General features: G+C 42.0%; 1 protein-coding gene across 1 annotated transcript; it reads right to left on the bottom strand.

The window, feature by feature from the left end:
- Window positions 1-9,030: 9,030 nt before the first annotated feature.
- LOC111856812 (odorant receptor 131-2-like) lies at window positions 9,031-9,894 on the bottom strand. Its single transcript, XM_072701642.1, has one exon. It carries the CDS (start codon window positions 9,892-9,894, stop codon window positions 9,031-9,033), a length of 864 nt encoding a protein of 287 aa, XP_072557743.1.
- Window positions 9,895-16,324: the final 6,430 nt, after the last annotated feature.

The following is a 16,324-nucleotide window of genomic DNA, read 5'->3' as shown; positions in this document are numbered from 1 at the left end:
CACATTTCCAGATTATTCCAAATATTATTAGTGTTATTTACACATATACAGTAAACACTTGTTGTATGCCTGGAAAGAAAACACTGCAAGCACAATGAGAAGAAATATTTTTTGTACAAGAAAGTGTAAATCACCAGATAGGAGAAAAATTTTCAAAAAATTAAAATGAATGAGCTAAAAATAATTTTATAAATTAAATATTAATTTACAATGCATTTAGAAATTAAAAAAAAAGTTATAAGGTACTTGTATATTAGAAATAACCAAGTGTTTTCTAGTGTCCTCAAAGTCCCCTGTGAAGTGCAACACTGACAACTATGTGGTAAAGGTGGTGCTTTTATAGTCTAAATTTACCACAGGATGAATTTCCCATAGGTATACCTGAACAATTGTGTACAAAGTGGATCTAAGCAACAGTGATACCAATGTGTGTAAATTCCAACCTGATGGCAATTTTCAGGTACACCCTTGACTCAAATGGAAACAGAACATATTTGAACATAGAATTCTTTACCTGTAGTGATAAAATGCTGAAAACACATGCTACAGTACCTATATCTCCGTCCCTATCTATACATCTCTATAAGTCTAATATTTTCCTTCTCAAGCAGTACTAAAAAAGTTTGGCTGATTTATGTAAATTCATACATCAGTCTTCTGACTGGTTACCCAGAGGAGGGTTGCAGAAATCTTGGAGCCTATCCCAGGCAGCACAAGACGTATCACAAACCTGAATAAAAAAAGTCAGACTTCGAAGATAAGTTCCAGCTTAATTAAACCAAAGAAATGCAATCCAAGTTGAACAATATCAGGATGCTGTCACGGTTGCACGAAGGCACGGACCGCAGAAGCAGATGCAGGACTCAGGGAATAGGGGAAAACATAGGATTTAATTCTGGGCAAACATGGAACAGACAGACATGATATGACATTAATGACAGAAATGGGGAAACATACTGAAACGCAGACTTAATACATCAGACTAATTACAGTTTTTCTCAGTTGCTTTGATGCATTTCTCGCAACAGAATTGTTTTCAAAGTTTTCAAAACTGCTCGTTCAATTCCTACAACCTCTAGTCAGTTGTGCACATCATAACAGCAATTTCTGGCCGTTTTCGTCATTTTCCAATTGCTTTAGTAAACTCAGGCAGACGCTTATGTGCAATTCTCAGCTATATCATGCATCAGCGGTTACTTATTTCATGATGAACAAAATGTATTGTGCTAGCCCTCTTTTGCATAGTCTCCAGACGAACTTGTCATTTTCTCATTGTGTAAGTCATTGTAGTCAAAAGTGTTGAACAAGATCTCATTGGCTATCAAGTGTATTTTATAAGTTTCTACAAAACTTTTTTGGTATGTTTTCACAATACTAATGATTCCTGCACCATTTTCATATACATGGATGAGGCTGGCTTCAACTTGGCCAAAGGAAGGAGATAATCTGATTGAACAGAGAGCTACTGCTGACATGCCAGGCCAGCAGGGGGGGAATATCACAATGTTTGCGGCTATTTCGGACAATGGAGTCCACACTCATATCCCTCTTGTGGGGCCATACAACACCCAACATCTGCTGACCTTCTTGAACACCCTCTACAAGGAGCTCGCTCCTGAAGAGGAGATTGGTCAAGAAAATGTACCAAAGTATGTGATCATTTGTGATAATATGAGTTTCCATAATTCCAACCCAATCAGACAATGGTTTGCCAACCACCCCAGGATGCTGATGGAATTCCTACCACCATATTCCCCATTCCTCAGCCCAACTGATGAGTTCTTCTGAGCTTGGAGATGGAAGCTATATGACCATAACCCACATACACAAATGATACTGCTTGCTGCCATGGAAGCTGCATGTCGGGATGTAACAGCAGATGCCCGCAGAGGCTGGATAAGACATTCTAGGAGGTTCTTTCCACGCTGCATTGCAAAGGAAGATATCTGTTGTGATGTGGGTGAGAACATGGGGCCCAATATACAGGATTGGCTGCAATTGTAAAAAGCAATTAGTTTCAGTATGTATATATTGTTTTCGATTTTTTAATTTGTTTTCTTTTTCATTTCACATAAAGCATTTAAATGCATTTTTTGCTAGACTGCAATTGCAGTGCATGGTATGTCACGGTACCTGTATAATCAATAAGATATTCTTCTTGAATCAATCTCCTGCAGTCAGTGTTTTTTATTTTTATGTTTCTTGCCCTTGTCATTCAGATGTTTTGTGCATCAGAAAATGTTTAGATTGTGACAATTTTATATTGATAACATGACTTTACATTTTGGCTGTCATGTCTGTGGACGATGATTCATGGATTTCAGATTTTGATGGCACTGGCATATTCAGTGACGTAAATAATCGCTTTCGAGGCATGGACTTTGTATTTTGAAGAGGTTACCTGCTTTTGTCGGTCATCCATGATGTTTTGCCATTTGCACTAAGTGTTTTGAGAAATGCACTCGCTGCTATGCAAATGTTAAGCCTGTCGGGAGAAATGCACCAAAGCAACTGAGAAAAACTGTATCAACAACGAGATACAGCTGGTAACATTGGGATTCCACACGAGGTAGCGAGGGGGGAGTTGCACACGGGAGGATCGGACGAGCAGGTCATGACAGATGCTGACTATCAGCAATCTATGTCAAGTCAGATTTTCATATTAAAACATATATTATTTCCTGAGTGTGTGCGCTTAAAAGCATGCTGTGTGCAACAATCAGGCAATCACCACGCACTGCAACAGGGCTACATATTTTGATGCAGCAGGACAGAATAATTATGCTAAAATATAAAGAATTCTAAAGTACAATGACAGCAAAGAGCTAGAAAGGCATGCTGGCAACGGATCCTAAACGCATACATACAGTTTGATTATCATAAAAATTATTGTCTTATTTTCCAAATATGTGCTTTATGGTTTTTGTAATTATTCAAAAACATACTTTATTTGCCATTGAACTGGTACATTGGAATGCTTCTCTTTGCTGACACCATCTTGCTCTCCATAGCTTGGGGGAGGGGGTGTCACAGCATAGGGACAGCTAGTGTTCAGCACCCCTGGAGCTGGGGGTTAAAGGCCTTGGACCCTTCGCCCAGCCTAAGTCATGCGTAGGCCATGGATTATTACATGGTTAACAATGGAGGCCCAGATCTCATCTGATATGTGTAGTCTTCTGTGATTCTCCCTGCCTCCTTCCACATTCTCCCTGTGCTCCTCTGACCCCTCCATCACTAATTCTGACACCTCTACCTCTTGCTCTTATGTTTGCTGCTTGCTCCATTGTTTTGCTGCTACAGAACTGAGATAGACCTTATAAAGGTTTGCAATTAGTAATTGGTAATAATTAGCCATAATTATCCATTAATCATTAGCTATTAGCCACCTGTAGAATGGGGGGAAGGGGAAGATTTCTAAGAAATCTTCAAACAAACTGCCAAATGTATACACTGCTCACTGTACTTTATGTCTGGCATGCAGTGATTTATACAATGAGCCATTGTCAAATATAAATGAGAAATTTATGTTCCTAATTGATAAAAGGATCATCTGTTCTGACTGGTTTATTAGAGACAATATACTGTAGAACTGTGTCTATACAATGCAAGTTGCGTCTATGCAATGATGCATGCACTAAGTGATTAGAAAAATATGCTACTTACCACAAACTCATTAAGAAATGAAACAGTGCTCTGGCCAATGTTAAGGTTGTGGAGCTTTGAGGCTATGTTATAGGAATGAGGTTAGATCTACTTTTAAGAAGTGCGTCTAAGCAATCGAGAAAAACTGTGATTCATATTCTCCCATTTTTATTATCCAGCTTTAAATAAAGCATGGGTATGTGGCAGGGGAAGAAGACAAAGATGTTGACATGTTTTAGGAGAGCAACATCCATGTTCATTTATAATTACACCACTCAAAGTGGAAAGGGTAGAATAATTGGACTAATTACCATAAAGCTAAATGAGATCAACATGTTCCTTAAAGTGTGGTTTCACAGGCATGGAATACATAGTACAATGCACTACACAATTTTCAGATTATGTATTTCTATATATCTTTATTAATAATTGCACTCTGTCCATTCACCACCAGTGGCTGTAAGAGAACGACAGCTATTAAACGTGAAGTGCACATGCGAACTGAATTGTTATTAAATATTTTTTAGAAATCACAAATATAAAATCACATCTTGCCTCACCACAGCTACCCATTCCACAATGGCGTGTCACCTCCCTATGCGACCCATGCGGCCCCCGGGAAACGGGGGCCGCATGGACCAACTAACAACACATGAGGCTAACTAGCCGGCTAACAACACATGTGGCGAAGACTTTCAGGCCACGTGCAAGTTGTTGAATGACAGTCTATACAGTAGTTGGAAGTGAGTGTTGTTGATGCTGGCATTTGTGAGTTAGGCCTCTGTGTGGGTTTATGAGGTGGACAGGCTGCACAGCAAACTTTTTCATTGTACTGTCTGCCTTGTGAATAGGTGTAACTGGAGGTCTCTAGTGTACAGTTAAGAACACATGTAATAGGCACAATAATTATTATCAGCCCTGAGCAGTGCCTTGTTACATCAGAGTGTTTGTACTTTTGCTAGGCAAACCGGATCTCTCTGTGGGGTTCTACCACAGCAGGCTGGAACTGGATTCCTCACGGTACCCTGGATGAGCTGAGTGATTGCAGTTTTTCTCAGTTGCTTTGGTGCATTTCTCGCAACAGACAACATCTGCATCACAGCGAGTGCATTTCTCAAAACGCTTAGTGCAAATGGCAAAACATCATGGATGACCAGCAAAAGCAGGTAACCTCTTCAAATTCCTTAGTCCATGCCTCAAAAGCAAGTACTTATGTCATTGAACATGTCAGTGCCATCAAAATCCCGAATCCATGAATTATCGTCCACGGACATGACAGCCAAAATGTAAAGTCATGTTATCAATATAAAATCGTCACACGGACCCATGTAACCCTGCCCTGCTATGCCCTGCTGGGCTCCATTGGTAGAGGTCTGGCCACTAGGTGCTCGCCCACAAGCTTCCACCCAGGGTATTATCTCCCTTTATGGTAATTGTCATGGGGGTGTTATGAATTGCACTTAGTCTGGACTCACCTAGGACCAATTTGCCTCCCCACCAGGATTGCCCCAGACAACATAACTCCTAGGTCAAAAGACACAATCCCCTCCATCACAATTAGGTGGCAATTCATGGAGGGGCATATTAAATGACTTTGCAAAACTTACTCTAAAATCCAAGTCTGTCTTCCACCCCCTGATCGCTGTCTGCTCCTTGTCTGACTGTCACCTGCTTATTCAAACACCTGTCAGGTTATGTCCCTGCCAATCCTGTCATGTTCTCAGTTCTCATTTGGCCAGCAGATGTCACTACCGCATGACAGCAAGATCTTGCCACACAGTGGTCAGCAACTGGTAGAGGTGCTGAGAAAGCAAGTATCCTTGGAAAATATCAGTCTCAATTAGAATCAATTAATGAGTCATAGGGTGTTCTAATACTAGGATGACGAAACTTGCCACACAAGTACAATGCCTGCAGCTTAATTAATGCAGCTTTGCCAGGAGACCTATTCGGTCTCTTATGCCATCATGTTCCAGACTCTGAAGATGACCAGTGGCAGGAACAAGCGAGCCCAGTCAAGCACCTTCTATCATGGGTTGTCAGATGAATTCAAGGAAGAGTTAACTACCTGGGAAATCCTGGGAACCTTTGAGGAGTTGGTGGACTCTGGGTTGATAGTAGAATTCACCACTCCAGGAGGGAATGTTGCTATAGAGAAAGTTTCACCTGCATCAATGAGCCTGTCATGTCTACCCCTGTAGGTCCCACACTGGAGCCATTGCAAACTGAATGGACCTACCTCTCTCCAGCAGAGCACCAGTGAGTTGGTGGGCACTGGTGGGCATAGTTCCCATAATTCCCTCCTCAGAATGATGCATGTTTCTGTCTGCCACCCTGACATGGGGGTCTATTCACTAGGTCATTGCAGATCACAGATTGACTCTGGGGCAGATGAAAGCTTCATAAATACCTCCCTGGTCTAGCAATGGACAATTCCCATCACCCGGGTTTAGTCCCCCCGGTTGCCCATGCCCTCAACGGCTACTTGATGGCCACCATTACTCATGTTACCCCCCTGGTGAGTCTCTCTTTGTCAGGCAATCATGTTGAACATATATCCCTGTTCATTACAGACACAACCCAAGCTCTCCTCGTATTTGGGCACCCATGACTGCATAAGTACAAACCACACATGCATTGGGAGAAAGGCACTGTGATTAGTTGCAGCCTTTTGTCTTAGTGCGTTTGCACTTCCCTGTTCTTGAGGTTGTCTGCTACCACCTCCCAGGTCCTTAGACCATTATTCAGTAAGTCCCAGGCCACTTTGCTTCCCCTACACTGCCCTTTTGACTGTGCTATTGAATTACTCCCGAGCACAACATCTCCCCAGCGGTGACTGTATTCCCTGTCCACCCCTAAGAAACAGGCATTGGAGAGTTGCACAGGGTAGTCACTAGTGGCTGGCATTATTTGACCCTCATCTTCTACTACGGGGGAGTATTGACTACTCCCCCAATGAGATTACTATTAAGAATCATTAATGAACCTGCCTGCCTTGAGTGGCCGCTAGAAAGAGCTTGAGGAGGCCAGCATGGACCCACGGGATGATGTCTACTAGAGTTGAGCCGGATACTCGGCTGAAACGAGTATCCGGTACGGATAAAGCACTTTTGACGAGTACGAGTATCATACGAGTAATACAAGTCAATATCTGTGCTCGGATTGAATAAAAATTCTCATTGGGTAGCTGACTGTGTCTGCGTTCTGTGATAGACTACTCACAGCGCCCCTCCCCTACACACATACAGATTTATTGTGTTGCTGTGTCCCGCTCTGCTCACTCAGCGCGCTCTCTCTCTCTGTCTCTCCCTCAGTCACTCAGGATCGCGGGTTTTCCGTTAACGTTTAGGGTTTCTTCAGCTCCAGGTTTGTTTGTAGAATGCGACTCGCGTCTCTGCCTGTCGGAGTTTTTTTTTTCTTTTTTAAACCGTCAGCTGGCTCTAACCAGTTTTTTTTACTTCACGCACTGAGTGTCTGACACTTTCTTGCTGTATTTTATAAAAAAAACAAGGTAGTTGTGATATAAATAATATTACAAATTAAGCTACACAAACACACACACTGCCCCCCCCCTCTCTCTTTCTCTCTCTCTCTGTCTCTCTCTTACTCACTCACTCACTCACTCACACACACTCGCACATACCTGTTGTGGAAATAAAAAAAAATAAAAAAGAACCAAAAAAAAGAAATCACACTGATCATAAAAAAATTAAAAGTTAAAAAAGAAAGTTATGTTGAGAGTTAAGTCTTGTTCATTACATTTTACTTCATAATTGCAACCGCATGTGTTGTATTCATTGTTGCAAAACTTGTTCTGTATATAGTTCGTTTGTTATCGTGATCAAAACCACTGATCTGAAGCTCAATGCTGATGCTGTCATGTAAATAGTTTTCTAATCAGCAATAAATATAACAATTTCTGATCAACCCATATCAATTGCATGCTTAAAATAACACACCGATTAAAGCCACGCCCATTTCAAGACAACCCGACCCACTTCCAGGTTAAACCCCGCCCACTTCTGGGTTAGCCCCCGCCCAGTCCGAGTACAGATACAGATACAGATAATTCACATGGTTAACAGATACGGATAAAGATACAGATAATGCTGTACTCGCTCATCCCTAATGTCTACCCAGTATTTACTCAGAGACTACTTAATTCAGAGTCCATCCAAAAAACCCAGAACTCAGAACACAGATATTCAGAACCACTTAAAACAACTTGGAGATAAATCAGGAAACTAAGCCTAAGTTCATAATCACACAAACACTTTTAGGCCCTAAACCCTTACCTCTATATGTCTATGTGAGTCTCATAGGAGAGCAAGATGAGGTGAAAACTAAAGAATTATTATGTATCTGTATTTGTAAAAATGGCAAATATCATCATTATGACATTTTTTGATTATAAATATAATATATAAAAAATGTCAAACAGAGAAAGCTTTTATTAGACAACAGATGGTAACCATGACAACATAAATAGTTTTCATACCAGGTAATAATATTGGCTTAATGGGTTTAATCATGTGATTAAATTAGAGAATTGTTTAATGGTCAGTACGAATAATCATCTGTGAAACTTCAGTGCTTTTCCCCCATACAGTGACTCTTAAGGAGTTCTAAAAGTTGGCTGAGAGAATTAAATCAAAAACATGGGTGATAAAACCAAAGAATTGCTGTGAATCTATCCATACATATATACATTCTGGGGTGTCAGAAGGACATAGATACCCTGGCAGATCTGCATACATTCATCCACACAGCTTATCTGGTCATGCTGGGGTTTGTGATCTCCATATTTCCTTTAGAAACATTAAAATGTTAAGCTCTACACACTGTGTTCATTTTTCACATACTTTGCAAAAATGAGATCATATATTCACAACATAAATGTTTCCATATAATGTGTTCAAATCTATCAAATAAGAATAATAAAATAATCAATGAAAGACATGTGGATATGCCTGTATACTGATATCACCAGCACCAGCATATAGAAAATTCAGCAAAGGAATTTCCTCTCTGAATTTACAGTTACAAATGTTGTTATAACATACATACCACATACACAGGGCCGGTTGAAGCCCATGTGTGAGGCCTTAGGAAAGATGTACTGCTGGCACACACCCCCCGGCAAGTTTCAATGACCAATTTCATTACGTCTTGGGGCAGGCGGAGGGGAGGTGTTCGCTAAGCGGCATCCCCTCAGAATATGGTGACCTTGGCAGCCAGCTGTTCTGCCTCATGGGTTCACTAGCCTGCAGATACATACTAATAGCATGAAATCATGTTTAAATACATAGTATAGTTCAGGTGTTAATAGATATAGTTTTCAACTGTTACAATTTTATTAATACGAAACATTTTTATATTTTAGTAAGACTACTTCTCAGTAAAGACAGGGGATATTCTGTTAATTAACCCACAAAAAGCATAGTTTTTCAAAACAAGGTAAAACTGATCATCCCGTAAACCATATATCAGGGGGTTAAGACATTTAGGCGCGAGAATGAAGGCAAGATAATTTAAATATCTGATGGTTACAAATAGCTCCAGATTTCCGATTTGAAGCACAGCCATTTCTATGAAAGGGCACCACAGCTGGAACAAGCTGAGCACAAGCTGAAAACCATGAAGAATAACAGTTTTGAGGCATTTGGAGGTGGATTTCTTCTTCGTATCCGTTGAGGCCATTTTTGCAGCATTCAAGATTTTGATGTAGGTGAAGATGATGGTGCTGCTCATGATGAGAAAGTAGAACTGCGAGGCTGCAGACTTGAGGTGACTTTGCCAGCTGTTCACTATGAGCATTTCCACGCTGCAAATCCTGTATGTGATGTAGAACCTGAGTGGGACTGAGGCTACAAAGATTGGAAGAACAACAAATGACTGGAGGACACTGAAAGCGTGGATGACCAGGATGCCATACAGAGCTCGGTGAGGAGTAGAGATCTCAGCATGTCTCAGAGGCATACAGATGGCCACGTAGCGCTCCACACTCATGGCCGTCAGGGTGAGCGGTGTAGCGAAAGTCAGAATGATCATTACCACGCAGATAATGACGCACAGTCCAGCAGGCATTGGGATTTGGAAGTAGCTCATTACAAGCAAAAGGTCAGACATGAAAAGGAAAACACAGTCACAAATCAGGGTGTGAGCAAAGAAAATGTAACGTGTGTTGGTGTAGAAGGTTTCCTTTTTGAAGAAGGCGAAAATGAGGAGAGAGTTGATATAGAGGAAGACCATCACTAACACTTGCACTATTAATACTTGCTCGTTGATTATTCTTACAGAAGAGTTGATGACATTAGAATGCAGTGTTGTATTATTCAAAGCCATCACATTTCCTTGGAAGGGAAAATACCAGGTTGTTAGCGTCGCTTGACTTCCATTTCAAAAGTCAATACGGAAAAAGATAGACACATATACACACTTTTTGTACACCTAGAAATAAAACACTACAAGCACAATGAGAAGAAATATTTGTTGCACTAGAAAGTGTAAGTCAGCAGATAGAAGGAAAAAAGAAAAATAACAAAAAATGAATGAACTAAAAATAAATTGAATCTCAAAAGTAGTTTACTGTGCTTTTAGTAATTAAAAAAAAGAAAGTTTTGTTGTTCTTATACATTAGAAAGTACCAAATGTTTCCTAGTGTCCTTAAAGTCCTCTTAAGTACCACACTGACAACATGGTGCTAAAGGTGGTGCATTTATAGTCTAAACTTACCCCAGGATGAATTATTCATAGGTATACCTGAACAATTGTGTACAAAGTGGATCTAAGCAACAGGTGTGTAAATTCCCACCTGGTGGCAGTTTACAGGCACACCTCTGATTCTTTACCCTACAGTGTTTTCGAGACTCAAGTGCAAACACACCATATCTGAACACCGAATACTTTATATGTACTGGTTAAAGGTTTCTAACTGACATAATCACATATTTCAGGCATTTTAGGGGCATAGTTCACCTGACCAGATATTGTAGCAGAGCAGGAGCAAACCAGACACCCCAAAAAATGTTGGATTTAAAGCACCCGAACAGAAGGTGTGAGGCCATATTATTAATTAAATCCATATTAAACAAAATTACATTTTAATTTAGTTTCAACATTTATGGATTTTTTTCTCAGATGTCAAAAATGTATATGGTATATTAAGCTGTTAAATGGCAGTCTGTACATTAGTTGGCAGAGAGTTTGTTTGGTGCTAATGTGCTGTGACATTTTTGAATTAGGCCTCTGTGAGTTTATGTGTTTGTGAGTTAGGCTTCTTTGTGAGTTTATGAATTAAGCCTGTATGTAAGTTAGGCCTCTTTGCATGTTTCTGAAATAGTCCTAAGTTTTCAGGGCTGAGTTTGAGTCACCTTAGTCAAGTCTGAATCAAGACTGTATCTTTAACAACTCAACAAAACAAGACCGAGTCCATTACTGGAGCAATGAATACAGAAAAACACAATTTCAATTCTAGACAATGAATCTGAATTCAAAAATCATAAAATTATGCCTAAACAAATACCTGAATTTTTTATGTTCATTTTATATAATTTATAAATATTTATAAAAAATTGAAATCATTATTTTCAACTAAGAAATTTGATTTCAACTAAGATAATAGTTGACTAATTTCAACTAAGATAAAGTGCACACACAAGTTTGTAACACTATGCATGGCACACACACACATATATATATATATATTCTCCACACTAAAGCAATGACATGTTGCTTTCTATAAATACAAGTGGTGTGAGCATTATTTGTGTTAAACGTGCAGGGATGGGATGTCATGCTGATGGCAGCAAATCAATCACACCATTATTAGGCCTATGAGGGGGTGACTGGGCAAAATTGCTGATGCAGATGAAAGAATGTATGTTTTTATTTACAGTGGGATACGTACAAATGAAAACTGAAAACATGAAAAGACCTTAGTTGTCGAAAATCCGCATAGGACTTGAAATGTTCCAATGCCGAAGTATACTTTCAAAGCACTGTCAATCAAAAAGATGTCCGGCCACTTTGACAGTTTCTCCAATCACCATTTACTCCAAGATGCTGAACTTGAAGCACTTGTCCAATAAACATCTAGCTTTTCTGCACTGAAAGCAGAAGTGCCACTGAAGTCTATTTAAGCTGCACTTGAAAGGGTTTTATTGGATCAGGCTGCCACAGGAATGTATTGTATGAGAAACAAAATCACGTTGGACAACCTGCAAGAAATAGCTGATTCTGAATGAACTACCTATGAACTATGAAGTTGAACTTGTTCTACCACACTCTTTGTAATAGCAATGTGAAAACAACAGGACATATTTGACAAAAAAATTTGTGACATTTTTGAGGAGGCGGAGCTTCCCTTGTAGTCTTAGAGTAGTGATCACTGGTGAATAAGCATAACCAGAGATCTCTAGAATACAGTTAGAGACACACATATAATAGGCACATTCAATATTTAAAAATTGAATCTAAATGAGACATTTTTGTTATCTTAGTTTAAGATTTAAGGTTAAGAAAGCATGCTTAGTTGTTGAATGGCAGTCCATACGTTAGTTGGAAGAGTTTTGTTAATGCTGAAGCGTTGTGACATTTGTGAGTTAGACCAATCTGTGAGTTTGTGAGTTAGGTCTCTGTTAGTTTGTGAGTTTGACAGGCTGTACATCAAACTTTTTCCTTGTGCTGTGTGCTTTGTGATTAGGCATAACTGTGTGCCTTGTGAATAGGCATAACATATCTCTAGAGTACACTTAGAAACACACACGTAATAGGCACATTAATTATTAACGGTTGAGCCCTGAGCAGTGCCTTGTTACATCAGAGTGTTTGCGCTTTTGCTAGGCAAACAGGATCTCTCAGTGGGGTTCTACCACAGCAGGCTAGAACTGGATTCCTCATGGCCACACTGAATGGTGAATATACTGAATATTACTATTTTTATACGTCCATTCTATATTTCATCTGTCTGTCCATCCATCCATCCATTTTCTCTACCCACTTAATACTATTCACGGTCACAGGGGGTTAGGGTTAGGGTCTATCCCAGAAGCTACGGGCACAAGGCAGATGATAACTTTAAATAGGCTAATGCAATGCAGTCCAAAACAACACACAATAAAATCTTTCCGTTCAAGTTAATAACTGTATATTGCAAATTTTATTGTTTTGACATTTTTTTGATGACAGGTAATTTTCTCATGGTTATTTAATAATAAATAGATTTCAAAATGCTGTCTATCTGCTGAGCAACACATGGTCTTCCTATTCATCCTGGCGATGGCTTTGTTCCGCTGATATAATCATGTTACCTTGTTAGCTTTAACATGTGGTGACATTTCAGTGACATTGTTTTAAAATACTGTAATTGGTGACTACAGTAAAACAGAACACATGTAAGGTGATTAGAGGCTACTTAATACTAATAAAATTAAGAATGTCAACAAAACAAAATGAGCCTTTAACTGTTTAACTGTTAAAGAAAGTGTTTATGTTTGTAGCTACAGTACTTAAACACGTGTTGGCATAAGCGCATGCAGTTTACGACCATACGCTTCTCCATCACCTATCAAACACTAGGCCAACGGAGCTTAGGCAACCACAAAACCAACCAGAAAAATATCCACATGCTTCTGGGGGATTTCAATAGTTTTGTACGTTTATTTATTTTTTAATGTGATTAGGTTTTCTTCTAAACCATGTATGTACTGAATGAAAAATCCAGCAAGCTGGAAGACCAGCTACAAATGTTATTGCTAGCCAGCTCCCTATAAGACTCAACAAAACCCTGGTGTTGACAGCAGCATTAAGAGCAAATATATACAATCCTGGCTAAAGTGTCTCAGGGATAGTTGATAGTTAGCCGCATCTTAAAAATGTAAAGGCCCCACCGTTCGCAGCGTTAAATTAGCAGGGTCACCTTGTAGGTAAAACCAACATTTCCTGAAAAGCCGTCTTTATGAAAAAATAAGTAAGGCTTTATTCTTTAAAGTTTTTAATGTGTTTTAATGTGACTGCTAAATGCAGTTTACTAGCTCCTACTGTTATAAATTAAATGCTATTAAAACAATTGTGGAAAACTCAGCATATAATGAATGGAAAGAATGGTTACAGATTCGTTGATACACAAAATGTTGGTGGGTCGTTCTCTGGACCTGACCCTACACTGGGTACATGGGGACCATTGCTGACGTAAGGATCTATTGCATACTGTAGGTGTCAAGTCTCATCTCATGGTTAAAGCCCCAGTCCCCGTGTGGCTCAGGGATCAAAAGCTGGTAAAGATTGGTAGATTCCACGTGAAGTGCTGTTTTAAATACGATTTATTCCCACCACCCCCCAAAATTAGTACATTTAAAAAACACGACCATGCTGCATACATACTGTATGTACAACTTTTATTTTGAATACTAAAACACCTGTACATGTTACATTTTAAAACTCATTTTTGTACAAGTTTGAAAAATAAAACACATGTTACATTTTAAAACACTTGTGCAACTTCCATCCATCCATCCATCCATCCATCCATTCACTTCCGCTTATCCGAGGTCGGGTTGCGGGGGCAGCAGTCTCAGCAGGGAAACCCAGACTTCCCTCTCCCCGGCCACTTCATCCAGCTCCTCTGGGGGAATCCCGAGGCATAGTCCCTCCAGCGTGTCCTGGGTCTCCTCCCAGTGGGACATGCCCGGAACACCTCACCAGGGAGGCGTCCAGGAGGCATCCTAATCAGATGCCCGAGCCACCTCATCTGACTCCTCTCAATGCGGAGGAGCAGCGGCTCTACTTTAAGTCCCTCCCGAATGACTGAGCTCCTTACCCTATCTCTAAGGGAGAGCCCAGCCACCCTGTGGAGGAAACTCATTTCGGCTGCTTGCACTCGCGATCTCATTTTTTCGGTCACTACCCACATTTCGTGACCATAGGTAAGGGTAGGAACGTAGATCGACTGGTAAATCGAGAGCTTCGCCTTTTGGCTCAGCTCCTTCTTTACCATGACAGACCGATGCAGCGCCCGCATCACTGCGGACGCCGCACCGATCCTCCTGTCGATCTCCCACTCCATCGTCCCCCCACTCGTGAACAAGACCCCGAGATACTTAAACTCCTCCACTTGGGGAACCCCATCCCCGACCCGGAGAGAGCATTCTATCCTTTTCCGGCTGAGGACCATGGTCTCGGATTTGGAGGTGCTGATTCTCATCCCAGCCGCTTCACACTCGGCTGCGAACTGTCCCAGCGAGACCTGAAGGTCACGGCCCGATGAGGCCAACAGGTAAAAAACTAAAAACTATGAACAGAATCGGTGACAAAGGGCAGCCCTGACTCAGTCCAACCCTCACTGGAAACAAGTCCGACTTATTGCCGCCAATGCGGACCAGACTCTGGCACCGGTCATACAGGGACCGAACAGCCCTTAAAAGGAAGCCCGGCACCCCATACTCCCGGAGCACCCCCCACAGGACTCCCCGAGGGACACGGTAGAATGCCTTCTCCAAGTCCACAAAACACATGTAGACTGGTTAGGCAAAAACCCTCCAGAACTCTGCGGAGAGTATACAGCTGGTCCACTGTTCCACGGCCGGGGCGAAAACCACACTGCTCCTCCTGAATCCGAGGTTCGACAATCCGGCGGACCCTCCTCTCCAGAACCCCCGAATAGACCTTACCAGGGAGGCTGAGGAGTGTGATCTCCCTATAGTTGGAGCACACCCTCTGGTCCCCCTTCTTAAAAAGGGGGACAACCACCCCGGTCTGCTCCAGAGGCACTGCCCCCGATGTCCACGCGATGCTGCAGATGCATGTCAACCAGGACAGCCCCACAGCATCCAGAGCCTTAACCTTAAGGAACTCCAGGCGGATCTCATCCACCCCCGGGGCTCGGCCACCGAGGAGCTTTTTGACCACCTCAGTGACCTCAGCCCCCGAGATAGGGGAGTCCACACCCAAGTCCCCATACTCTGCTTCCACATTGGAAGGCATGTCGGTGGGACTGAGGAGGTCTTCGAAGTACTCCTTCCACCGACCCAAAACGTCCCGGGTTGAGGTCAGCAGCACCCCATCCCCACCATAAACAGTGTTGATGTTGGGCAGGTTCCCGCCCAGAGCTGCCGGATGATGGACCAGAATCGCCTCGAAGCCATCCGGAAGTCGTTTTCCATGGCCTCACCAAACTCCTCCCAAACCCGAGTTTTTGCCTCAGCGACCGCCGAAGCTGCATCCTGCTTGGCCTGCCGGTACCTGTCAGCTGTCTCTAGAGTCCCACAGGCTAAAAAGGCCCGATAGGACTCCTTCTTCAGCTTGACGGCATCCCTCACCACTGGTGTCCACCAGCGGGTTCGCGGATTGCCGCCGCGACAGGCACCGATAACCTTATGGCCACAGCTCCGGTCAGCCGCCTCCACAATGGAGGCGCGGAACATAGCCCATTCGGACTCAATGTCCCCTGCCTTCCCCGGGACATGGGAGAAGTTCTGCCGGAGGTAGGAGTTGAAACTCCTCCTGACTGGAGATTCCGCCAGACGTTCCCAGCAGACCCGCACTATACGCTTGGGCCTGCCAGGCCTGGCCAGCTTCCTCCCCCACCAGTGGAGCCAACCCACCACCAGGTAGTGATCAGTTGACTGCTCCGCCCCTCTCCTCACCCGAGTGTCCAAGACATGCGGCCGCAAGTCCGATGACA

The sequence above is a fragment of the Paramormyrops kingsleyae genome, chromosome 17 (assembly GCF_048594095.1).
Source record: "Paramormyrops kingsleyae isolate MSU_618 chromosome 17, PKINGS_0.4, whole genome shotgun sequence".
Lineage (NCBI taxonomy): Eukaryota > Metazoa > Chordata > Actinopteri > Osteoglossiformes > Mormyridae > Paramormyrops > Paramormyrops kingsleyae.
The sequence above is the reverse complement of the archived record's forward strand: the minus strand, read 5'-3'. Positions and strand labels throughout refer to the sequence as shown.